Raw genomic sequence first — 19,656 nt, forward strand, 5'->3', positions numbered from 1 at the left:
ATATTTTAAGAAATGAGATGAAACAAAAATTTAAAAAAATATATAGCCCTGCTTTTAAAGTGCTCATAATCACCTTAGAACATCTTGGGATTTTATAAATAGAAAATATTTGGCTTATCTATGGTGTCTAATGTTCATTTTGAATTTTCACTTCAATAGATGTGAATCATTTTTTATTTATTTTACATGTTTTGAATCCCTTCTAGAAAGCAATGTAACTTTTCTGAAGAGGTATGTTTTGGGGTATTTTTGCCAGAAGACAGATTTATTGCTGGTGACTTGATGTCTGTCACAAGCCAGACAGAGCAGGCGGGCAGGGTGTAGATGGGAGCAGACAAGTGAATGTACAGGCAAGAGAAGAGACCTTGTGGCTTGAGGAAGACACATATTATACAGTCAAAGAGAAGTAAAGGTCAGTGGACCCAGGCAAACCACACAGGCCAGGCAGGAGCAGGCAGAGATTGTGGGCTGGAGGAGATGTGATTCTACAGGTTGCAGGACAAATAGTCTCCAGGTGGGGAGGCTGAAGCCAGGGAGACACAGAAGACAAAAGCTGTAAGAAAGAGTCACACATAGCTACTTAATTAGATGAGAGAGTCGGGGGGCAAGATACAGGCAAAGAAAGAGCCAACAAGAGCAGTGATCCTGACAGAGCTGACAGAGGGAAGAAGAAGTAGAGGACAGATGAAGTACAGACAGCCATGGGAAGGGAGATCAATAGTTATGGTAAAAAGGATAAAAAGTTTCTGCCTTAGGTACCAGTGGTCCTGGACTTACTTTTCCAACAATTAGGGATACAGCATTAAGAGCCATGAGATACTACTATGGGGCAGTCAAAGTAATAGCTCTTCCAAATTAACTCATGACTTATAATTTTCAAGTATAAATATAAATTCATGTGATTGTTATTTATCCAAAAGCATTCCAAAAATAATTAGTCTTACAATTTTTTATCTTTAAAGGGAAGAGTTAGCTCAGTAAAAGGAGATTGCCACCTTTACTGCCAAATTCTTCGAAGGAATTTCACAAATTGGTTCAGAAAGCTGTAAAAAACATGGTGGTTATTTTTAATTTAAAAAAAAAAGAGATTTCTGGAGTGAGACTACTTATATTCACTGTGATTATTAGAAAACTGACTCAAAATCACAGGATAACACTGGACCTGATTAAGTATATATAATCAGGGCAAACACTGGTGATCTACATAAATATATATTTAGATAGATTATTTTAAATGATTCTTTAATCAATTATTTCCCCAGGGTTCCTGATTCTAGATAATTATAATAAATGCTCACTGAGAACACAAGAATTTCTGGTGGTCAACTTTTAGAATACTTACCCCTTACATTAACTAATAATTATAAGGTAGCATGGAACAATAAATAGGGAAACCAACTGATGGGTAACAGCTACAAGGCCAATTCTACAGGAAATGAACCAAAACTGCTTGAGAAGTACTATTTAGTTACTACAAACATCACTTAAAGGATTAGAATATATATACCTTTTAATGAAAAGAGGAATGCGACAATTCTTGAGGAGTTGATGTAGTCAAAAAATGGTACAGTATCATATATGTTAATATGCCTTGAATTTTAGGGTCTGTTTACATGGCAAAGTACAGATTTTTAATTACCTAATTAATCTGAGCTGTGTATAAAAACATACTAAGTAACTCAACTCGTCTACACATTCTGAATGACACCACATCCTAGAAGCAATTACTGCTGATTTTTCATTGCTATCTTTAGAAGGAAGTGGTTATTCACTAACAAAGAAGAGATATAACTCTTTAGTGTCATTTCCTCAAGACATATTTTCAGCAATAAAGTGAAGTGAATATTTAGCAAATAAGTTCCGTCAGTGTAAACAGCCAATCTGGACTAGTTAGGCAAAGAAAAATTAGGATTGCATTAGCAGATTTTCTACAATTCAAATTCACCTAGAAGTTGCTCATTTTCCACTTTCTGTTCTGTGGGGAAATGGGTTTGGCAGTTACATACATGCTGTCAATGACCCATTTCTTCTACATCCAGAACCAAGACAGGATCATCTAAATATGGTTAAGTTTTCAAGTTTAATTCTTAACTCCTATGATTCTTTTTTTCTGCTTTTTCTTCTTTTTTTAACAGTTATGCTATTATTGTTCTAATTTTTGAGGTGCCCAGATTTACATCAAGCGTTCCAGGTAAGCTGAATAGAGAAAAGCCGTCTCAAGCCATGACAAGGGTGAGGAAAAATGAAATGGATACAAGTTCTGGGAGGAAATACGTTGACAGGCATCAGACATGCAGACCTCGTCGCTGAATAACTAGGATTCAGGTTATTTCCTTAATGGCAGGTGAAAAAACGAAGCTGTGAGGCAGAGCTTTGTACCTGTGTGCCCAGTGCAAAGTGGTCACAGGTACGTCAAAATACTGATCCCCTCACCCTCAGGTCAGTCAGGAGGAGCTCCATCCATTCACCTCTGGACATAAGCAACCTTGTCTGTGAACCCCAGAGCGTCAACAGATATTATACTTTTCTGTATGTGTTGCTTAAGGAAGAGTGGGATAGGAATGGCCTAATAACTTGCTGTAACTATGCTTTATGGTTATAAACCTAGAGAACTGGCAAAGTGGGTCTGTGGAGTTGGTAAGGTTTCCAAGGACCCAGAACAAAAGACTGCTGGGCGGGAATAGGGGCAGATACCAGGGCTGATGGGTACCCTGACATCCAGGAAAAGGACATATCTAAAGTCAGATCTTTCAAGTCAGATAGGCAAATACAGTTGTTTTTATCAGTGGGAGGTGGCAGGAGATCAGGACTAGAGAGAATGTCCTAGAAATGTCATCTTCCCAGTGAGACCTTCCCTGGCTACCTCTCTAAAAATTCAAATCCTCCTCTCCACATACTTCAGGTCCTCTCTTCCTGCTCTATATTTCTGCTAGCAATTACCACTATCTAACACACTATATACTACTTTCCTTATTTATCTTGTTTATTGTCTGTCTCCCCTACTAGAATGTAAGCTTCTTGTGGGACCTTATCTGTTGTAACTCACTGCTCTGTCCCTGCCCCTGGAGCAAATTCGGGTCCACTGTAAATACTTACTGAATGAATGCATGCAGGCTGAATGCACACACCCAGAGAGGCAGGCACGCGAGGAGCACACCTGGACAGGGCTGAAAGTAAGGAGCCTTAGTGGCAGCACTTACCCAAACCTAGCCCGGTTAGGACCAGCCTGCCAAAGAGCAGCCTGTCAGTCATGTGCCAGCCAAAGCAAGCTGTGCCCAGGCTTGTAAGAAGTCAGAACACATCAATGCTCTGTAACCTTGTCTGTTTTCAAACATTTCTATTTTGCTTTCCTTTCACCCTGGGGGAATGCCTCCTCATATACAGTCAAAACCTTTTTCGTTATTTCTGGGGAGTAGCGCATTATACAAGATCATTTCTAATTTCATCTTTACTGCTACCCCAATGTCTCCACTTTGTTTCCAGATTTCTATGTCCTACTGAACATTTTTCTTTCAACAGTTTTTCTTTTGATTTCTTCACTATATTTTCTATCTTTCTGTGACCCTGGTTTCTAGATAGTATTTTGTGACCCTTATCAATGTCACTGAGAACATAGGAAAACATGAATAACTAAGTTTTTTTGGGTTTCAAAATAGAATTAGACAGGGAAATGGAAGACAGGATATTTCTAGAAATGCCTTTTCAATCCTATAAGATCAAAATAACCAATAATAGTTTTAAAATAAATGATAGCTTTAAATTCTAGAATGATTAATGAGAATTATACAGTAACACATTACTTTTTAAAGTGCCTTCCTTCTGATGAACTCAAAATATCCCCCCCCCCAGACAGTAAAAAAGTTATCCGCATAACATCTCTACAAGATAAGTGAGGCAGATATTTGCTGTTCCCATTTTATAACAAACAATCAGAATGTGGCCTGTACAATAAACATAGATCCTATTAACCTATTATATAATTCTCTGAATAACAGTGTTTTCAACTGACTTTACTAGTAGGAAACACTATTAATAAAAAGAAATGGGGGGCACAGCTGGGTGGCTCAGTTGGTTAGAGTGCGAGCTCTCAAAAACAAGGTTGTTGGTTCAATTCCCGCATGGGATGGTGGGCTTTGCCCCCCCTGCAACTAAAGGCTAAAAACTGTGACTGGACTTGGAGCTGAGCCGCGCCCTCCACAACTAGATTGAAGGACAACGACTCGGAGCTCGCAGGCCCTGGAGAAACACACTGTTCCCCAATATTCCCCAATAAAAATTAAAAAAAAAAAAGAAATGGCGGAATCAGGCACTTGATACATACTCAAGATCCCTCAAATATCCACCATTCACTACATAACAACTTAAAAATCAGACTTCATTTTAAATATAAGGTGCAGCGTTACCCACTCTTAAGTGTGGAGTTGTCAAGAATTACATTTGCTTTCACAACAAAAGTAAAAACAATATGACAGTACTGAAAAATAGTTACCAGTGATATTTTAAGTACAATTTAACATTTTATTGTACCTGTTTTTAAAATATATATCCATAGGTAAGTAACATTCATAAAATGAAGCTATTATGAGCAATAGATCTATTTTTGTGTAAAGGAAAACATTTAGTAATAAAGGAAAAATACAGTATTAAATATGTAGTTTTATAGGTAATGTTTTTGCTATGACCAAGCAACTTCTAGTCTAGAGATAAAAACATACTGCAGCAAGAAAAACATACTTATCATTTTCAAAACTGGAAAACAAGACTTCACTAACTTGAATGCATAGTCTGGATGTCCATTACTAACTTGTGGTCAGCACACATGTTGAAATCCTCAAATAATATTAACATTTTAAATTGTAGATAATAGGATTACTGATCAGAGATTTTAAGTGTTTCCAAGGTACTGCAGCAACCTTTGCTTATTTCTGTTTGAATTTCCTGCTTTTACCTCAATTGCCATCACTTCAATTAAGTAGGTCATAAAAAAATTTCATCATCTTTTCTCTTGACTTCCCGCTCCAGCTCCCCTCTACCTTTGGTAATGACTTTTTCATTATCCCAGTTACCTTTCATTGGAGCCTATTGCTGTCTCCTCCCTTTCCCTTAGCCTGCATCCAATATTTATCACCAAGGAGTGCAGAGTCTTCCTGAATTGTATTTGTTTAGCTCTCCTATCCTCTCTGTTCCCATTGCCGCCACTCCTCTTTACACCATCAACCTCATACACTTGCTTTATTATCACAGCTGGCTGAGTATATTGTCTCGGGCTTCTTGCTTCTCTTTTACCCATTTACTAAATTAATCTTCTTTAAAAATCCCATTTTGATCATGTCATACCCCTTGTTAACATTTCTTAAGGACTCTTTGAGAGAAAGCACTCATTTTGATGGAAAATCATTCAGGTATTGTAAGCAGGTGTGGAAAATGCTAAGGATGCTGACCCTAACTCTTTTCTCATCTGATGCAACCTAACGCTGATGCCACCAGCTTCAAAAGGAGGATCTACCCACTAGTAGAGGGTCAGGAAACAGTTATTTTTTTATTTTTATTTTTTAATTTTCTGGGGAAAAAAGAGATAGTAATGATAAGCTATTGTTCACTAAGTCCGCAGCTTCTAGAACAGAGCCTGGAACACAGTAAGTGCTCAATAAATATTTGAGAAATATGCTGGGGAGTGTACATGAAATCTCTTCCTGATTTGAGCCAAATTTGTTGCAGTAAAAACCCACAGGGAATAGAAGGTTACAGAGAGTAGCAAGTTCTATCCTAAGAAAAATTTGGTCAGAGAAGAGCTGAATAATGAGGTGACTTAATGTAAAGTGAAATGAGCGTGATAAATAAGAAACTTAGTATCTTGTCTGATAAATTGTATGCAAAATCTAATGAGGTAGCAGGGGAGCAAGTAAAGGAATGAATTGTCTTCAATGAGCTTTTTGGTGTCTTTTTAGAAAGAGTTGCTCATTAACTCTAAGGTATCAGAGCAAAGATAAGTCTTATAAGGCTTTAGTCTCAAAAACAGTTAAGGTTGTTTCCTCTGAGGCTTGAGCGACCACCAGAGCTGAAGTTTAAGTCTGTTGCATTACCTACTGCTGTGGAACAAATCACTGCAAAACTTGGCAGCTTAAAACAATACACATTTATCACTCCCAGTTGCTGTGGGTTAGGAAACTGAGCATGCCTTGGCTGTGTAATTGGATCAGGGTCTCTCACAAGGCCACTTGTCAAGGGCTGCAGTCATCTCAAGGCTCAAGTGGGACAGGATCCTCTTCCAAGGTCACTCATGTGGCTGTTGGCAGGTCTCAGGTCCTCACTGGCGGCTCTTAAGAGACCCAATCCTTGCCACAGGGGACTCTCCACAGAGCAGCTCACAACACGGCAGCTGGCTTCCATCAGCGAGAACAAGTGAGAGGACAAGAAAGAGCCTAAGGTCTGTCAGCATTCACTGGTCTTACCATGTTCCCCACCATCGTTAAGCAGCAGGCTTGACAGAATGGTGGAATAACTTTCTGAAGACTCAGTGATGTTGCCCGATAACAACTTGTGAGGCTGAGACAATGTCCTCCAGGAGGTGCTATTTGCTCTAAACCAGCACTTAATATACTGTCCTATTTCCAGATCTGGGAATGAAGGGGTGGAGATGGGACTTATTATCCTCAGTGACCTATTAGCGAAACTGTTGCTTCCCATTCCCATGAAAGCTCTATTGGTATAAAGGTCTTAGTTCCATGAAGGAATGCTTCTTTCAGGTGAAACAATGATCACATTCCACTGGAAGCTGAGGCTGCCATCTTGCCACTTTGGGCTTCTTATACCACTAAATTAACAAGAAACAGAGTTACTATGTTGGCTGGGGTGACTGATTTTGGTTACTAGGGGAAAACTGAGTTGCTCCTCCACAAAAGGGGTAAAAAGGAGCATGCCTACAATGCAGGAAATCCTCTAGGACACCTGTCGGTACTCCCTGTGGTTAATGTCAATAGATCAACAATCAAACTCAGGCAGGAGCGATAATGGCCCAGAACCTTCAGGAATGAAGGTACGGGGTCATTCGACCAGCAGGGAACCATAACCAGCTGAGAGCAAAGAGAATGTAGAATGAAGGTAGTTATAAATACCAGCAAACAACTTCACAACAACATGCAAAAATGAGGAATGGAGTAATGAGGATTTCTTCCTTATTTTGATATGAATATATGTAGACTAAATCATTTTATTTTCTTCTCCTCTCTTATTCCCTTATCATTTCATGTAAGATGTGGCACTAGCAATTTGCTTTATCTCTTAGTATTTATATTAAAGGTTACCAAAGGTCCGAAGAATGAACATTAGTCAAGGATAATAAAGGGGCTTTGTATCCGCTTCTCGGGAAAGGGTTAGTGTAGTTTTGGTTGTACATGGGACAGTTGTATCATGTTAGGTGAAAACATGACTTGATTTGGAGATTAAGTCTGGAGTAAGGAAATGTAAACAAGTGCCAGGTTGACAAGGGGTGGACTATGAAGGATCTGTAATGTGTCAGTTAGACTAAGTTCAACTACATTTCCCAGAATTTCTTTTGAAACTGCATGTTTATGGTTAGAATGGTACCTAAAGGATATTTCTGTGGAAAATTTGGAGGGTTAAAGTGACACAGCAGCCATTTTTAGCTCACACAGGTTCTTGTTTATCTGCTGGCTTACACGGTGGCATGAAGCAGTGGCTATGGCTGTGTCTACTCCACCTTCCCCTGGATTCTCCTTCAGTATCTCTGACACTTCTGGGCTAGGTGTATGCATGGTTAGAAGGGCTTCTATGGAACACCCACACCACCAAAGACAGAAGACCCAGAACTGACATGGTTTATTAATTCCATCCTGAGGGGCTGCAGCTCATGCTACGGGTTCTAGCTCATTCTTGCTCTCTGCCACTTCTCATCCATTTTCCCTTAACGATCGTCTGCTCTGTAGACTCAAGTTCCAGCATCGGGTGCAAAGTTGACATTCTGACAGGGCCTACTTAACCAGCTCTGGTCAAATCCCTGTAATAAATCCTTTACTATGTAGATAGTCACTCTTCACTATTTGTGGAATTTGTATTTGTGAATTCACCTGCTTACTAAAATGTACTTGCAACCCCCAAATCAATACTCGTGGTGTTTTGTGGTCATTTGCAGACATGCGCCTGTAAAGAGGGATGAAAAATTTGAGTTGCTCAACAGGCACATTTCTAAGGTGAAAGAAGGCCATACTTTGCCTTGTTGTTTCACTTCTCATACTGTAAATGAGCGTCCTTTCGCAGGTTATTTTTGCCATGTTTTTCACATTTCTGTGCTTTTGCTGGTGATTGCACTGTTTGACATGGCCCCCAAGTATAGTGCTGAAGTGATGTGTAGTGTTCCTAAGCACAAGAAGACTGATGTGCTTTATGGAGCAAATACATGTGTTAGGTAAGCTTCATTCAGGCATGAATTACAGTGCTATTGGCTGTTAAGTTCATTGTTAGTAAATCAACAATAAATACTAAATAAAGTGTCTTTAAAAAGAAACATTCATAAAACATTGTTATATATTGATCAGTTGACGAAATTGTTGTGACCAGAGGCTTGCAGAAATCTAACCCCATATTTCCTCTAGGAGTAATGATTCAGTATTCACCAATTAAGTATTTGCAGCAACTTTGTATAACGCAACTACTGCTAATAAAATCAATTGTATAATACATACATAAACATATATGTTTATATATAAACATATATATGTGTATATATATAAACATATATGTATGTGTATATAAATATATATACATATATACATATATACATATATATATATGTATATCTTCTAATTGTCTGTGTCTCTGATTGAACCCTGTTACAGACCTGAAAAGTTTATCTATAATGACAGTGAAGCTCAGTTCAAGTTTAGGTATTAATGATAGTAAATTTTAGTTATCATACTAGTTCTGCACCTGGTATTTAAACTGTTCTTCAAATTATTTCCTTCAAATGCATAATCATGTCTGCAACTCTAAGTATGGAATGATTAGCTATCTCCTCTGAATTTTATATGGAGTAGTTCATGTTGACAACTTTTGCTCATTTTCTGGCATCTATGGCCAAAGCAAGCCTGTTTCTGTTCTGTCACCATAACCAGATATCATTGTGTTTACCATTTTGTGTTTACCATCAAAATTGGTTAGGGATTGTGAAAGCCAAAACCATAAAGCAATGGAAAATGTCACTCTTTCCTCTTACCTGAAGATCAGTGAAAAAGTATGAAACCCGTAGGCTGGAAATCAATGCCATCCTTCACTGTCTGGGGCCCAGGTGAGGTGCTCGCACCTTCACCTCTTTCCTTTCCATAGGCAGGCGAGTCTTGCCTTCCTTCCCTGTGAACACCTTCAGATCCGTTCCAGCCCTTATGCCTTACATGGCTATTTCTTTTGCCTAGAATGCCATTCTGCACTTCTTTCTACAATCCAAATCCTAACACACAAAGTCCAGCTAAAATATTCTGCATGAAGATCTTTTCTTAGGTCTCTAGGCCACAGCAATCTCTCTTTTCTGAACTCCCAGACTTGACTGCCTGTTGTATCACTGAGTTGGTACCCAATCAAAGACAAATACTCCGAGATCCTGTATGATTATCCAGTTCTTGTCTTAGAGTCAATTTTTTATTTATGTGCATCTTGTCTCCCTAAGCTTCAACAGCAACTGTCTATATTATTCTCAAATTGTTTCACCTACTATCTATACTGAGTTTATTGGTAAGCATTTTCAGCTACTTAACAAATTCCTGGTTTAGGTATTAATGATAGTGAAATTTAGTTATCATACTAGTTCTGTACCTGGTATTTACCTGTTCTCCAAATTATTTCCTTCAAATGCATAAACATATCTGCAGCTCTAAGTTCGGAGTGATTAGCTAGCTCCTCTGAATGGTAAAACTTCTCCATATAACATTCAGAGGAGATGGCTAATCGCTACTCAGATCAGACCCATGTTATATGTTACCAATGACTCATTCAAACATTCAAGGTGGAACAACATGTTCAATTTGCTAAACAGAATTCCACATTTCATTAGCATATTTTTTCACCTTAAAAAATCCTCCATATAGCTCTCATCAAACACATACCTGCTGAGACTCGGGGACAGTCAGGAAGCATGGATTCCACTGATGTGTCTAATGGTTCTGAGCTTGAGACCCAATTACAACAGTTCTGCAATGTAATAGAGACAATTTTCTGTTGAAACATAACTTAAGCCAAGCCCAACTTTTTAGGCTGCAGAGAATAGTTTATCCTATAAAATCAACCACTGGAAGTATAGTCAATTTATTTTCCATACACCGTAAAAAATTTTTTTATGTAAAAAGTCACTTTATCTTCAACAATTTAGCAAATCATCTGTGTGATATTGAGAAGACATGTGACCTTCTGCCTACCATGATGCAATATATTTCTAAGACAAGGCTAGGATTATAACTAGAGGAAATTGTAAAGGATGTCCATTTTTAACTTTTAAATGGAAATGAATATTATTTTGAACATGTGAAAAAACAGCTACATTTGAAAACTATATTCTTTGTAATACTAGCAGACACAAATTTTGCACTTACTCCTCGAAATATGGCCCATATAATTATACCATCTTTTAATTTTTACTTCAACCTGGTTCAATGAAGGCTGTATTAAATAGTTCAGAAGAAACATAGTCTGGTGAATTGTTGTTGTGTGTCTGAGGAAACAAGCCTTCAATATTAAAGATCAACTTCAAGGCTAATGATGATTTACAACACGGACAAATGAAATACAGATAATCTATACCTCTTCTATATATTTTAAGTCTGTATTTGAAATCTGGCTTAAACATGTAATTAACCTCACACATGGTTTTTAAAAAAATTTCACACACACGCGCGCATGCGCGCATAAACACACACACACACACACACACACACACACACACACACACACACACACTGAATTTCCAGACAGATTTTATTTTAAAAGAAATCATCCTATCAATCATTTTGGAAAACTCGCTGATTGCTATTCTGGTAAACAACCATGTATTGTGTATTTTTGGATGCTTGCTGCCCTGGTTGTGCACCATGGAATCCGTCCTCACTGTGGAAAGATCCTTGACTGGTAGATCAAGTGTCTTATTGTATTTCCTTAATTCATTCTGTCTGGAAGAAGATGTCAGCTGTGTTGCAGTGAGGAGAGAATTTCAAAGGCCCCAGTCCCCACCAATAAAGGCCGAGGAATGGCTTTTGAATAGATTTGTCAAGGCAACCCTACTGTTCTGGGACCAGGGAGAGCAGGAATAACATAAAGGAAGGGTTGCTGTATGAGATTAGAAAGTGAAGTTCACAAAGCATGGCAGATTTTTGTAAGAAACAGTAGATCAATGAAACTATTGAACTGTGTGGAAAAAAACCATGAAAACAAACACAACATCTAGTAATGTTCTTAAATGCTTTCTCTCTTTATACATTTAAAATGGATAAAATATTAGTATTTTCATGTATTACAAAAGCTTGACGGTTTAAAGTGGATACGTATTCTTAACTTGAACGCCTAATCTTAATTAGCAGCTGAATGCAAAATTATACAATGTAAGAGAGCAGAAATTATAAAAGAAATAAGGTTTCAGAAGATATTTCATACATTTGAAATAAGTAAAATTAATATTACTATTGATAGAATACCACATCAGAGAGTTCTAGATAATGCAGAAGATTAGCACACAATTAGCCAGCTTTTATATACAATGTGACACTTGCTTGTAAGAAATAAGTATTCTCCAAAGCAGTGTCAAGATACGTAAATGGATGATTTGTTTTATCATTTATCACAACCCCTAATAAATTAAAAAAGGATGACTTCTATAGGTACTAAAAATAGGCTCCCAATGATACAGGGAGATAGCTCCAATGAAGAATGACTTTTTTTTCTCTCTTTCTTAAACAATTCAGTCTTTTCAATGACAGCAATTAGCACTACCGACAGACAGGCAGCGATTAGGTATATATTTTAATTATTATCCTAGTAGTACCTCCAAATCTGATGGAAGTCAGCTATTACCCAGGTGATATGTCAGTCTTAATACTGTTCACCTACAGTTCACATGTGTAAAACTATGTCTTATAGGATATTTCTAGTATTAATAAAAGTGATGGTACATTACAACGTGCAGGTGATTAATCATTTTCTAACTCGTTATCATTGACTTTAAAAAGCTGAACAGAATGGATTTTATCCAGGTCACCTTTAACTTAAACATTTAAAGTAAAATATAAGTTAATATTTTATGACTCTGAAATTTTAGTTTTTATCTAGGCACATGTTTAGGCTTTGATCTGTTATATATATAGGACAGAAAATAAACACTCTATAGCTAAAGTGAATATGTCCAAAAGTTCTCTGGAATGACAAAGTACCTGTGTAGGATTTTAAAGGTTTGATAACCATAAGTTTGATGAGTGTATACATGTCCGTGCATGCATATGTGACATTTTTAACCTACAGGGAAAAATATATAGAAAAAAAGGCAAAACAAACTAAAAATATGTTTAGCATATACTCTAAACTCCATTTCATAGAGTATAATGAAATAAAATAATGTAAATATATTATTTACATTAAAAAATGGGAAATATATATAAAGAAATATGAGAAAGACATACAGTCATTCTACATTAATTCAAATGATATTCTGAGATGTATCTCTTTCACTGTTCTTCTAATGCTTTTTCTATCCCTCTTCTCAATGCCCCAATTTGCCCTCTCCCCCACTTGAGTTCTTCAGTTGAGACAAACACTGGTGAGGTGTCCTGGATGGTGACAGAGGCAGCCCTCGAAAAAGTCCTACCTAAACTCCAAACATGCTGGAGTGTGTTCCCAGCCCCTGGAAATCTCAGGTGCCCCAGAATACAAGACTTGCTGGAACAGAGGTGCCAACAGAGCCATGCCTGCGCCTCGGCCCGACCAACAGGCAGAGCAAAAGGCACCCTTGACCAGAGCCAGCACGCTGGGGCGGATCACGTAACTAGAGTTTCTCTGGGTCTGAGGGAAAAAGAGAAAAATAGGCACTCTAGTGTTTCTTCAAGTTAAGTGTTTTCAATTTAAAGGTCTTTACTCTGAAATTATGACCTTATAGGTTTTTATGGTTGTAAATTGTCTTCTCTGTGAAATCCAAAAGCTTGGGAACTATTATTATAGATTATAAGTGCCTGTAGGTCAAAGTGCTGAGTGAGTCTCTTTGACATTTGAAAAAAAGTTGACAAGATTTCAGTGTAGATATGAAATGAATTAAAATTGTTTATAAAATATTAGAACGTAGTACATTATGTTTAAAGAGAAAGTAGCTAGTAGGTATTTCTATGCAAGGTATTTGGAGATGCTTGTTGCCGTGGTTGAGTTTAGGTTTTCATTCACTTTTATTTCATTTATCTGAGTTATAAATCACCAATGCCTCAGACATGGATCAGTAATATGGCAGGTATTATTATCTCCTCAGACAAGAACAACTATGATTCACCAGGTTGAGTTGCCAGGACTGACACGTAGAGCTGAATGGTGATAGGTATGGGTCCCTGACTGTTATGTAGAACCGCACATCTGCTTGGCTGGAGACTTTCAGAAGCTAGGAGTATGTCAAGAAATGACCTTTGCCCACTCAGCCTTTTCAAAATTTTTTGTTCAAATAAAAACTATACATTTAAAGAATATAGCATGATGATGTGATATACACATAATGAAATGATTACTACAGTCAAGCTAATTGACATATTTTCTTACATAGGTACCATTTGTGTGTGTGTGTGGTGAGAAAAACTAGAATCTATTGTTTTAGCAAATTTCTAGTGTTCGGCCCGGTATTTTTAAGTAGTCATCATGTTGTACCATCAAATCTCTAGACTTAGGCATCCTATATAACTGCAATGTTGTAGTCTTTGACCAGCATCTCCCATTTACCCCACTTCCCCGCCACTGATAGCCACCATCCTACTCTCTGTTTCTATGTGTTTGACTTCTTTGGATTCCACACATAAGTGAGACCATGGGGTCTTTTCCTTTCTGGGTCTGGCTTATTTCACTTGGCATAATATCCTCCAGGTTCATCCTGTCCCACTCAGCCTTTACAGCCCCAGAGCGTGAGGTAAGAAGTGCCTCCTAGGATCTGCCTTTGGTCACTTTTCACCTTGCCTCCTGAGGCTGGCTTAGTATGTATTCCTGGTCTTTGCATAGATTTCACTTGGAGTAATTGCCAGAAGTAGCCCTCTTTGACCTTCTTTCTTAAAAGAAATTATTTACAATTATACAAGTAATATGAAAATATAGTACTTAACATTCTTTCCGTATGCCAATTATAGAATTAAAAAATCAGCTTTTTACACTAAACTAATACTTAACATTATTAACTTTATCATATTAAACAGGTTTACAACACAAAAAATAGCTTTACTAATTTGTACTATAATAGGAATGACTTGGCAATTTGTACCACTGTCCTACTTCCAATTTTTAAAGCAACATTTGGTGAAATAATGGAGCTAATCATCAAGAGGCCAAAAGCATTGAGGTTTCATCTACAACTAGACTGCCATTTTTATGGACAACATTTCAGTTTTGCTAAGGTGTTTTTCTTGGGAGGGATATTTGCAAAATATCTCAGTTTTTGAGTTGATTTCAAATGAGGCTGGAGTAGGAGGTGAGAGGGAAGTGAGACACTGAGGGACACAAAAGTTATGCTACCACGCCTTCTCCCAACACAGTGCTCAAGACAACAGCCCTTCCTATTTACTGACTCCAAGCTTGTTTGCTTTCATTATTTCGAGGAGTCTTGCAGAATGGACAGGGACTAAAAATGCTGAAAGAAGAGGGGATGGAGTTTCATTTTGAGTACTGAAAAACAATGGATTCTTATCTTGCCAAACAACATAAATTCTCAACAAGGGGGTCACACATTTAGGTGAGTTCTTTTTTTTCCCTTTCTTTCTTTTTTTTTTAATTAATGTTTATTGGGGTGACAATTGTTAGTAAAGTTACATAGGTTTCAGGTGTACAATTCTGTAATACATTGTCTATATATCACATTGTGAACTTAAAGACATGGAAATATGTAAGTTAAATGACAGAGAATTCAAGATTGCAGTTCTTAAAAAAACTCAACAAGATGCAAGAAAACAGACAGGCAATTTAATTAACTCAGAAACACAATCAAAGAACAAAATGAACATTTTACCAAAGATATTAAAATTTTAAAAAAAGAACCAAATAGAATTTCTGGAGATTAAGAACTCAATAAAAGAAATGAAGAAAGAAATAGCCAGCTTTGGTAACTAGGTGAGTTCTTACAAGGATATCTGGCATAGACTTCCAAAGTTTCCCAGTTTGCTCTTGTTTTAGGGAAGAGCTTTGATCAGGGATAATGCTCAAATCTCTATGAACTATGATCTAATAATTTTTATCTCTGGGATATTACAGTGTTTTCTATAACACATTTCTTTTCTTTATATAGTACCATTTGCTTTTCAAGGCGTTTTCTTCTTGGTCATCACCTTTGATTCTAACAATAGTTCATGAAGTAGACAGAAAAGGAATTATTATGTATAATTCTCAATTATTAAAACAGGCCCAGAAAAAGATGAAGTGGGTTTCTCAAGACTGTAAGTCTTAGCAGAGTAGCTGGTACATGCTAAGTCCTTAATTATTGATTTTACCTAGTGACTAAGTCAGAATCATTCCGAAAACTCAGTTCTCCTAACTCCTTGTTCTGAATGACTTCCCTTTTGTAAGATATTTTGAATATGAAAATCATTCATAGAACAAAAGGAAAACACAGTTCATATGTTTTATTTTATTTGGTGGTGAGACGGTAAAAACAGTAATAGCTTTGATTTACTGAACTTCTTTAAAATGCCAACCACTGTGTTATTTCTTTATATAGCTTATTTCCCAACCATGTTTGCCAAGGTAGGTATATCTTATAGATGACAAAACTGAATCTCAAAGAGATTAAATAACTTGCCTAAGACTACACAACTAGGTAGATAACTGAGCTGGGGTTTAAATTTTGGTATGTCATAATACAAGACTCTTCATGCTGCTTCACGCCAAAGGCATAATTGAGGGAGTTGAAAGAACTCTTGAAGAGCTAGGTCATTATAAAATTTTATAAAATTAAAAATTTTTAAATAAAAGCTACGCTAGCATAGAAATCAATGACAGCTTTGATCAAATCAAGATGAATTCAACTACTGCTTATTTCACTCAGATGAAAAAATGCATAGAATATATTCTGATATTTGAATGGGACACCTAATCTAATTTTAGAAATACTTTAAAAAGTAAACCTAAATAAATTTTGTTATATTTGTCACCTGGAATGAGACACAAAAATTTTCCAATTAAAAAATGATGAACAGGGATGTTTCTAGTTTGAGATAAGTACTAAATTGCATATTGGTTATGTGTGGAGAAAAAAGGTACTAACAGCTCATTTATTAACCTTACTACTAATATAATGCTGCTAGCTGACTATGCATGCATTTGGACAGCTAAGTAGCATAAAAAATATATTTATGAAATATATAAAGTGTCTCTTGAAAACGTCTAGGCCCTTGGAAAAGACAATTAAGGATGTAGATACATTGGAAAAGAAGAAATATGAAAAGTAATGTGGTCAGAAATCACCTGGGTGTTAAAATAGATGAAAAACCCACCTCTATATGTTTACAGTATTATGAGGAATGGAGTAGAAGTATTTTGGACTTTTGCATGATGAAAGTACTTTTTCAAATGGATAATAACAACAGTGAAAATGGATGGGGTATTATGATAACACCATTATGGTATTATATAGCCTAGTCCTTCTATTTATTAAAAAGTCTTTTCAAACGTTAATTCTCTGGTACTTGCAGGGCACCAGGACGGCTGGTAGAAGTTACCTGCCATACGTATGGCGAGAGGCCAGCTGAATAAATGCCTAGGTATTCTATTAACAAAAATTGGGAGAAAATCAGGAAGGTCAACCAACTCACTCACGTAAATATATGATTTGACTAAACAATTGCTATAGTTTGACGTGGATGATATCAATTGCTTATAATATCAGAAAGGTAACTACAAATAAAAATGTCAGCTGTATATCTGTACTAGGAATAACAGAAATAATGGGCTGAAAGTTTTTTTTTAAAAATGGGAGCATGATCACTAAGTCCTTGTTAGTTTTCAAGTTCACTAGCCCTTAGCAAGTGTGAAAAGAAGCGTTCTTAGCCTGAGGCTGGACCATGACCAGCCCGTAGCTCAAGGGTCTGGCAATATACTCCGATTTCAGCTTTTTATTTCTTCTCCGCCTGCTGGCAGTAGTGAGCCAACCCATTTAAAAGAGGCACATACTGACCGCCTTTCAAGAAAGAATGAGACCCAGTGTACAGTAAGCTTCTTTCTTGTAATTAAGCAGCATCAATACTAAATAGCTGGTGAAGAAAAAAAATCAGGGAATAATAATCTTCTAACTGATCATGACCTTCTTCAGCTATAGTTCCTACTGTATATTGTATGCATACATAATATTCTATAGAAAGTCAAAAAAAGAGAAGAGGGCTTTCAAAGAAGTATTTGTTCTTCAGAAGGGCTTTCTATTATTATTTCAAATATGTCTAGTTTTTTTTTCTATTCCCTCGAAATGTTCTGCCTGCAGAAAGGAAGCTTGAGGGTGGGAGGTGATATAAGTTGGTGGGGGCTCAAGATATAAAGGCTCACGCTCATTCATCTCAGCACTGAAAAAATCCAGTCTTACCTCTCTCATCCATTCTCGAATCGTTTTGCCAGCTTCTTGATGCCACACATTGTGAACAGAGTCTGTCAACGCCACAGCAGTTACCTTACTTTTTACATCTGCTTCTCGTTGAATCATCTGTTTTAAAAAAGAGAGAAAATGAAATATCGGCTACAATTTTTCCTACTAGGTACAGCCTACTTAGTCACAGATAATAATATGATATTAAAAATGAAAAGGCAATATGCATCTCTTGTTCAAAATCATTCTTTTCTACACACTGAACACATGCCCTATTCTTGTCCAAAGATGTGAGAAGACCTGATATTTTCTTTTAAAAAGATAATACCACGTTTCCCAAAAATAAGACCTAGCTGGACAACCAGCTCTAATGTGTCTTTTGGAGCAAAAATTAATATAAAACCCGGTATTATATTATACCCGGTATCATATCATATCATATCATATCATATCATATCATATCATATCATATCATATCATATCATATCATATCGACCCGGTCTTATATTATAGTAAAATAGGACTGGGTCTTATACTAATTTTTGCTCCAAAAGACTCATTAGAGCTGATTATCCGGCTAGGTCTTATTTTCGGGGAAACATGGTACCACTTAAGTCTTAGAACTATGCAGCTCTATTATTTTTCCACGTGGTTTGACAATTCAAGGATTAAAGGGATCACGGGGAAAAAGGAGGAATCCCTGAGGGTTTCTTTTACAAGTTTCGTCTACACTTCCTATTTCAGTGCCTTAGGGAAGTTAGTACCCAGAGTTCACTGTTAGCTACTTAGGACTAACTTCTAGTAAATTTTCAGTAGATGGCACATAAGGAAAGATATCTTGCTTTGGCTTCTATTTAACTAGCCTGCTCTTCACCTTGTAATCCCTTGGTGTTTGAAATGTCCACAAAGATCTTTCTCTTCAACGTCTATCAATACTGTATTTGCTTTCTAATATATTTCTTTATGTCAACAAACTATTCACTTTAACTTCTTTCTATAGAATGTTATTTACAGAAAATTGTTTCTAAAATTCGAAAAAGAGCTATTTGACTTGAAGAAACTGAAGAAGTCATCAGGGGTCTACAAGACAAAAAACAAAAAAACCCCCAAAAAATAATAGTTCTAGATTAAAAGAATCATGAAAGGTTTTAATCTAACACTAGTGACCCTAATTTGACATAAAAAATGTAACAAAGTTTAATAAAAAATATAGTTAAAATACAATAAGTGGTAACCTTGAATTTCATAGCCATGCTCTATTTCCTTGCATCAAATGTTTTTTCTCCTTCTAAAAAAGATCAATTTCTCTATCACTTGCTGTTAATTTCTATGTGAATTATATATCAAAAATATATTACTGCATTTAAAAAAAGGGAAAATTCTGAATGGTGATGAAAGCTCATACAGAGAACACTGCAAGCCATACTTCTGATACCAAATGATGCCTTTTGGCAGCATTCTGAATTAAAAATGTCTCTCTCCCTTTTCAATTTCTTTAAACCCTGCATATGCACATCCCCTCTCACTGAACACTAGCTAATAGGAATCTAATTCACTGTTAATACTGCGTCAGCAGCATTTCTGCACCTTAAATCTTTATGCCTTGTGTTTTCTGCTTATATCATGTGGAATTCTTAAAATCAATGTTGGTTATCAACATCATAATATTACTGCAAAAATTCACCTTGCAATACCAATAATACTTTTAAATCATAAAATAATTCTCTAATTCAATAATTCACATTCATTATTAAGCAGTTTGCTACCTTCTTGTAGACTTTATTAAAAAAAACACAGATTCTCATTGGATCATGTTGGCACTAGAATATAAAAATTTAAAGCAACATTACATAATAAAATGCAAA

The 19,656-nt window shown here is 36.5% G+C and overlaps 1 protein-coding gene across 6 annotated transcripts in view; it reads right to left on the reverse strand.

Moving 5' to 3' along the window:
- ARB2A (ARB2 cotranscriptional regulator A) overlaps nucleotides 1–19,656 on the reverse strand; it is a 400,181-nt gene that overhangs the window by 119,063 nt on the left and 261,462 nt on the right. For 5 of the 6 annotated variants that reach the window (XM_019711772.3, XM_088796628.1, XM_088796625.1 and 2 more), the window contains 2 exons: nucleotides 17,792–17,908; nucleotides 10,116–10,200 (listed from right to left, as the gene is read on the reverse strand). In XM_019711772.3, the coding sequence (XP_019567331.1) occupies nucleotides 10,116–10,200; nucleotides 17,792–17,908 (202 nt within the window). Of the gene's footprint in view, nucleotides 1–4,603; nucleotides 6,384–10,115; nucleotides 10,201–17,791; nucleotides 17,909–19,656 lie in introns of those variants that run through there. The other variant, XM_088796626.1, reaches the window with a different exon arrangement.

Source organism: Rhinolophus sinicus, chromosome 3, assembly GCF_057876585.1.
Source record: "Rhinolophus sinicus isolate RSI-liver-muscle chromosome 3, RSI-T2T, whole genome shotgun sequence".
NCBI lineage: Eukaryota > Metazoa > Chordata > Mammalia > Chiroptera > Rhinolophidae > Rhinolophus > Rhinolophus sinicus.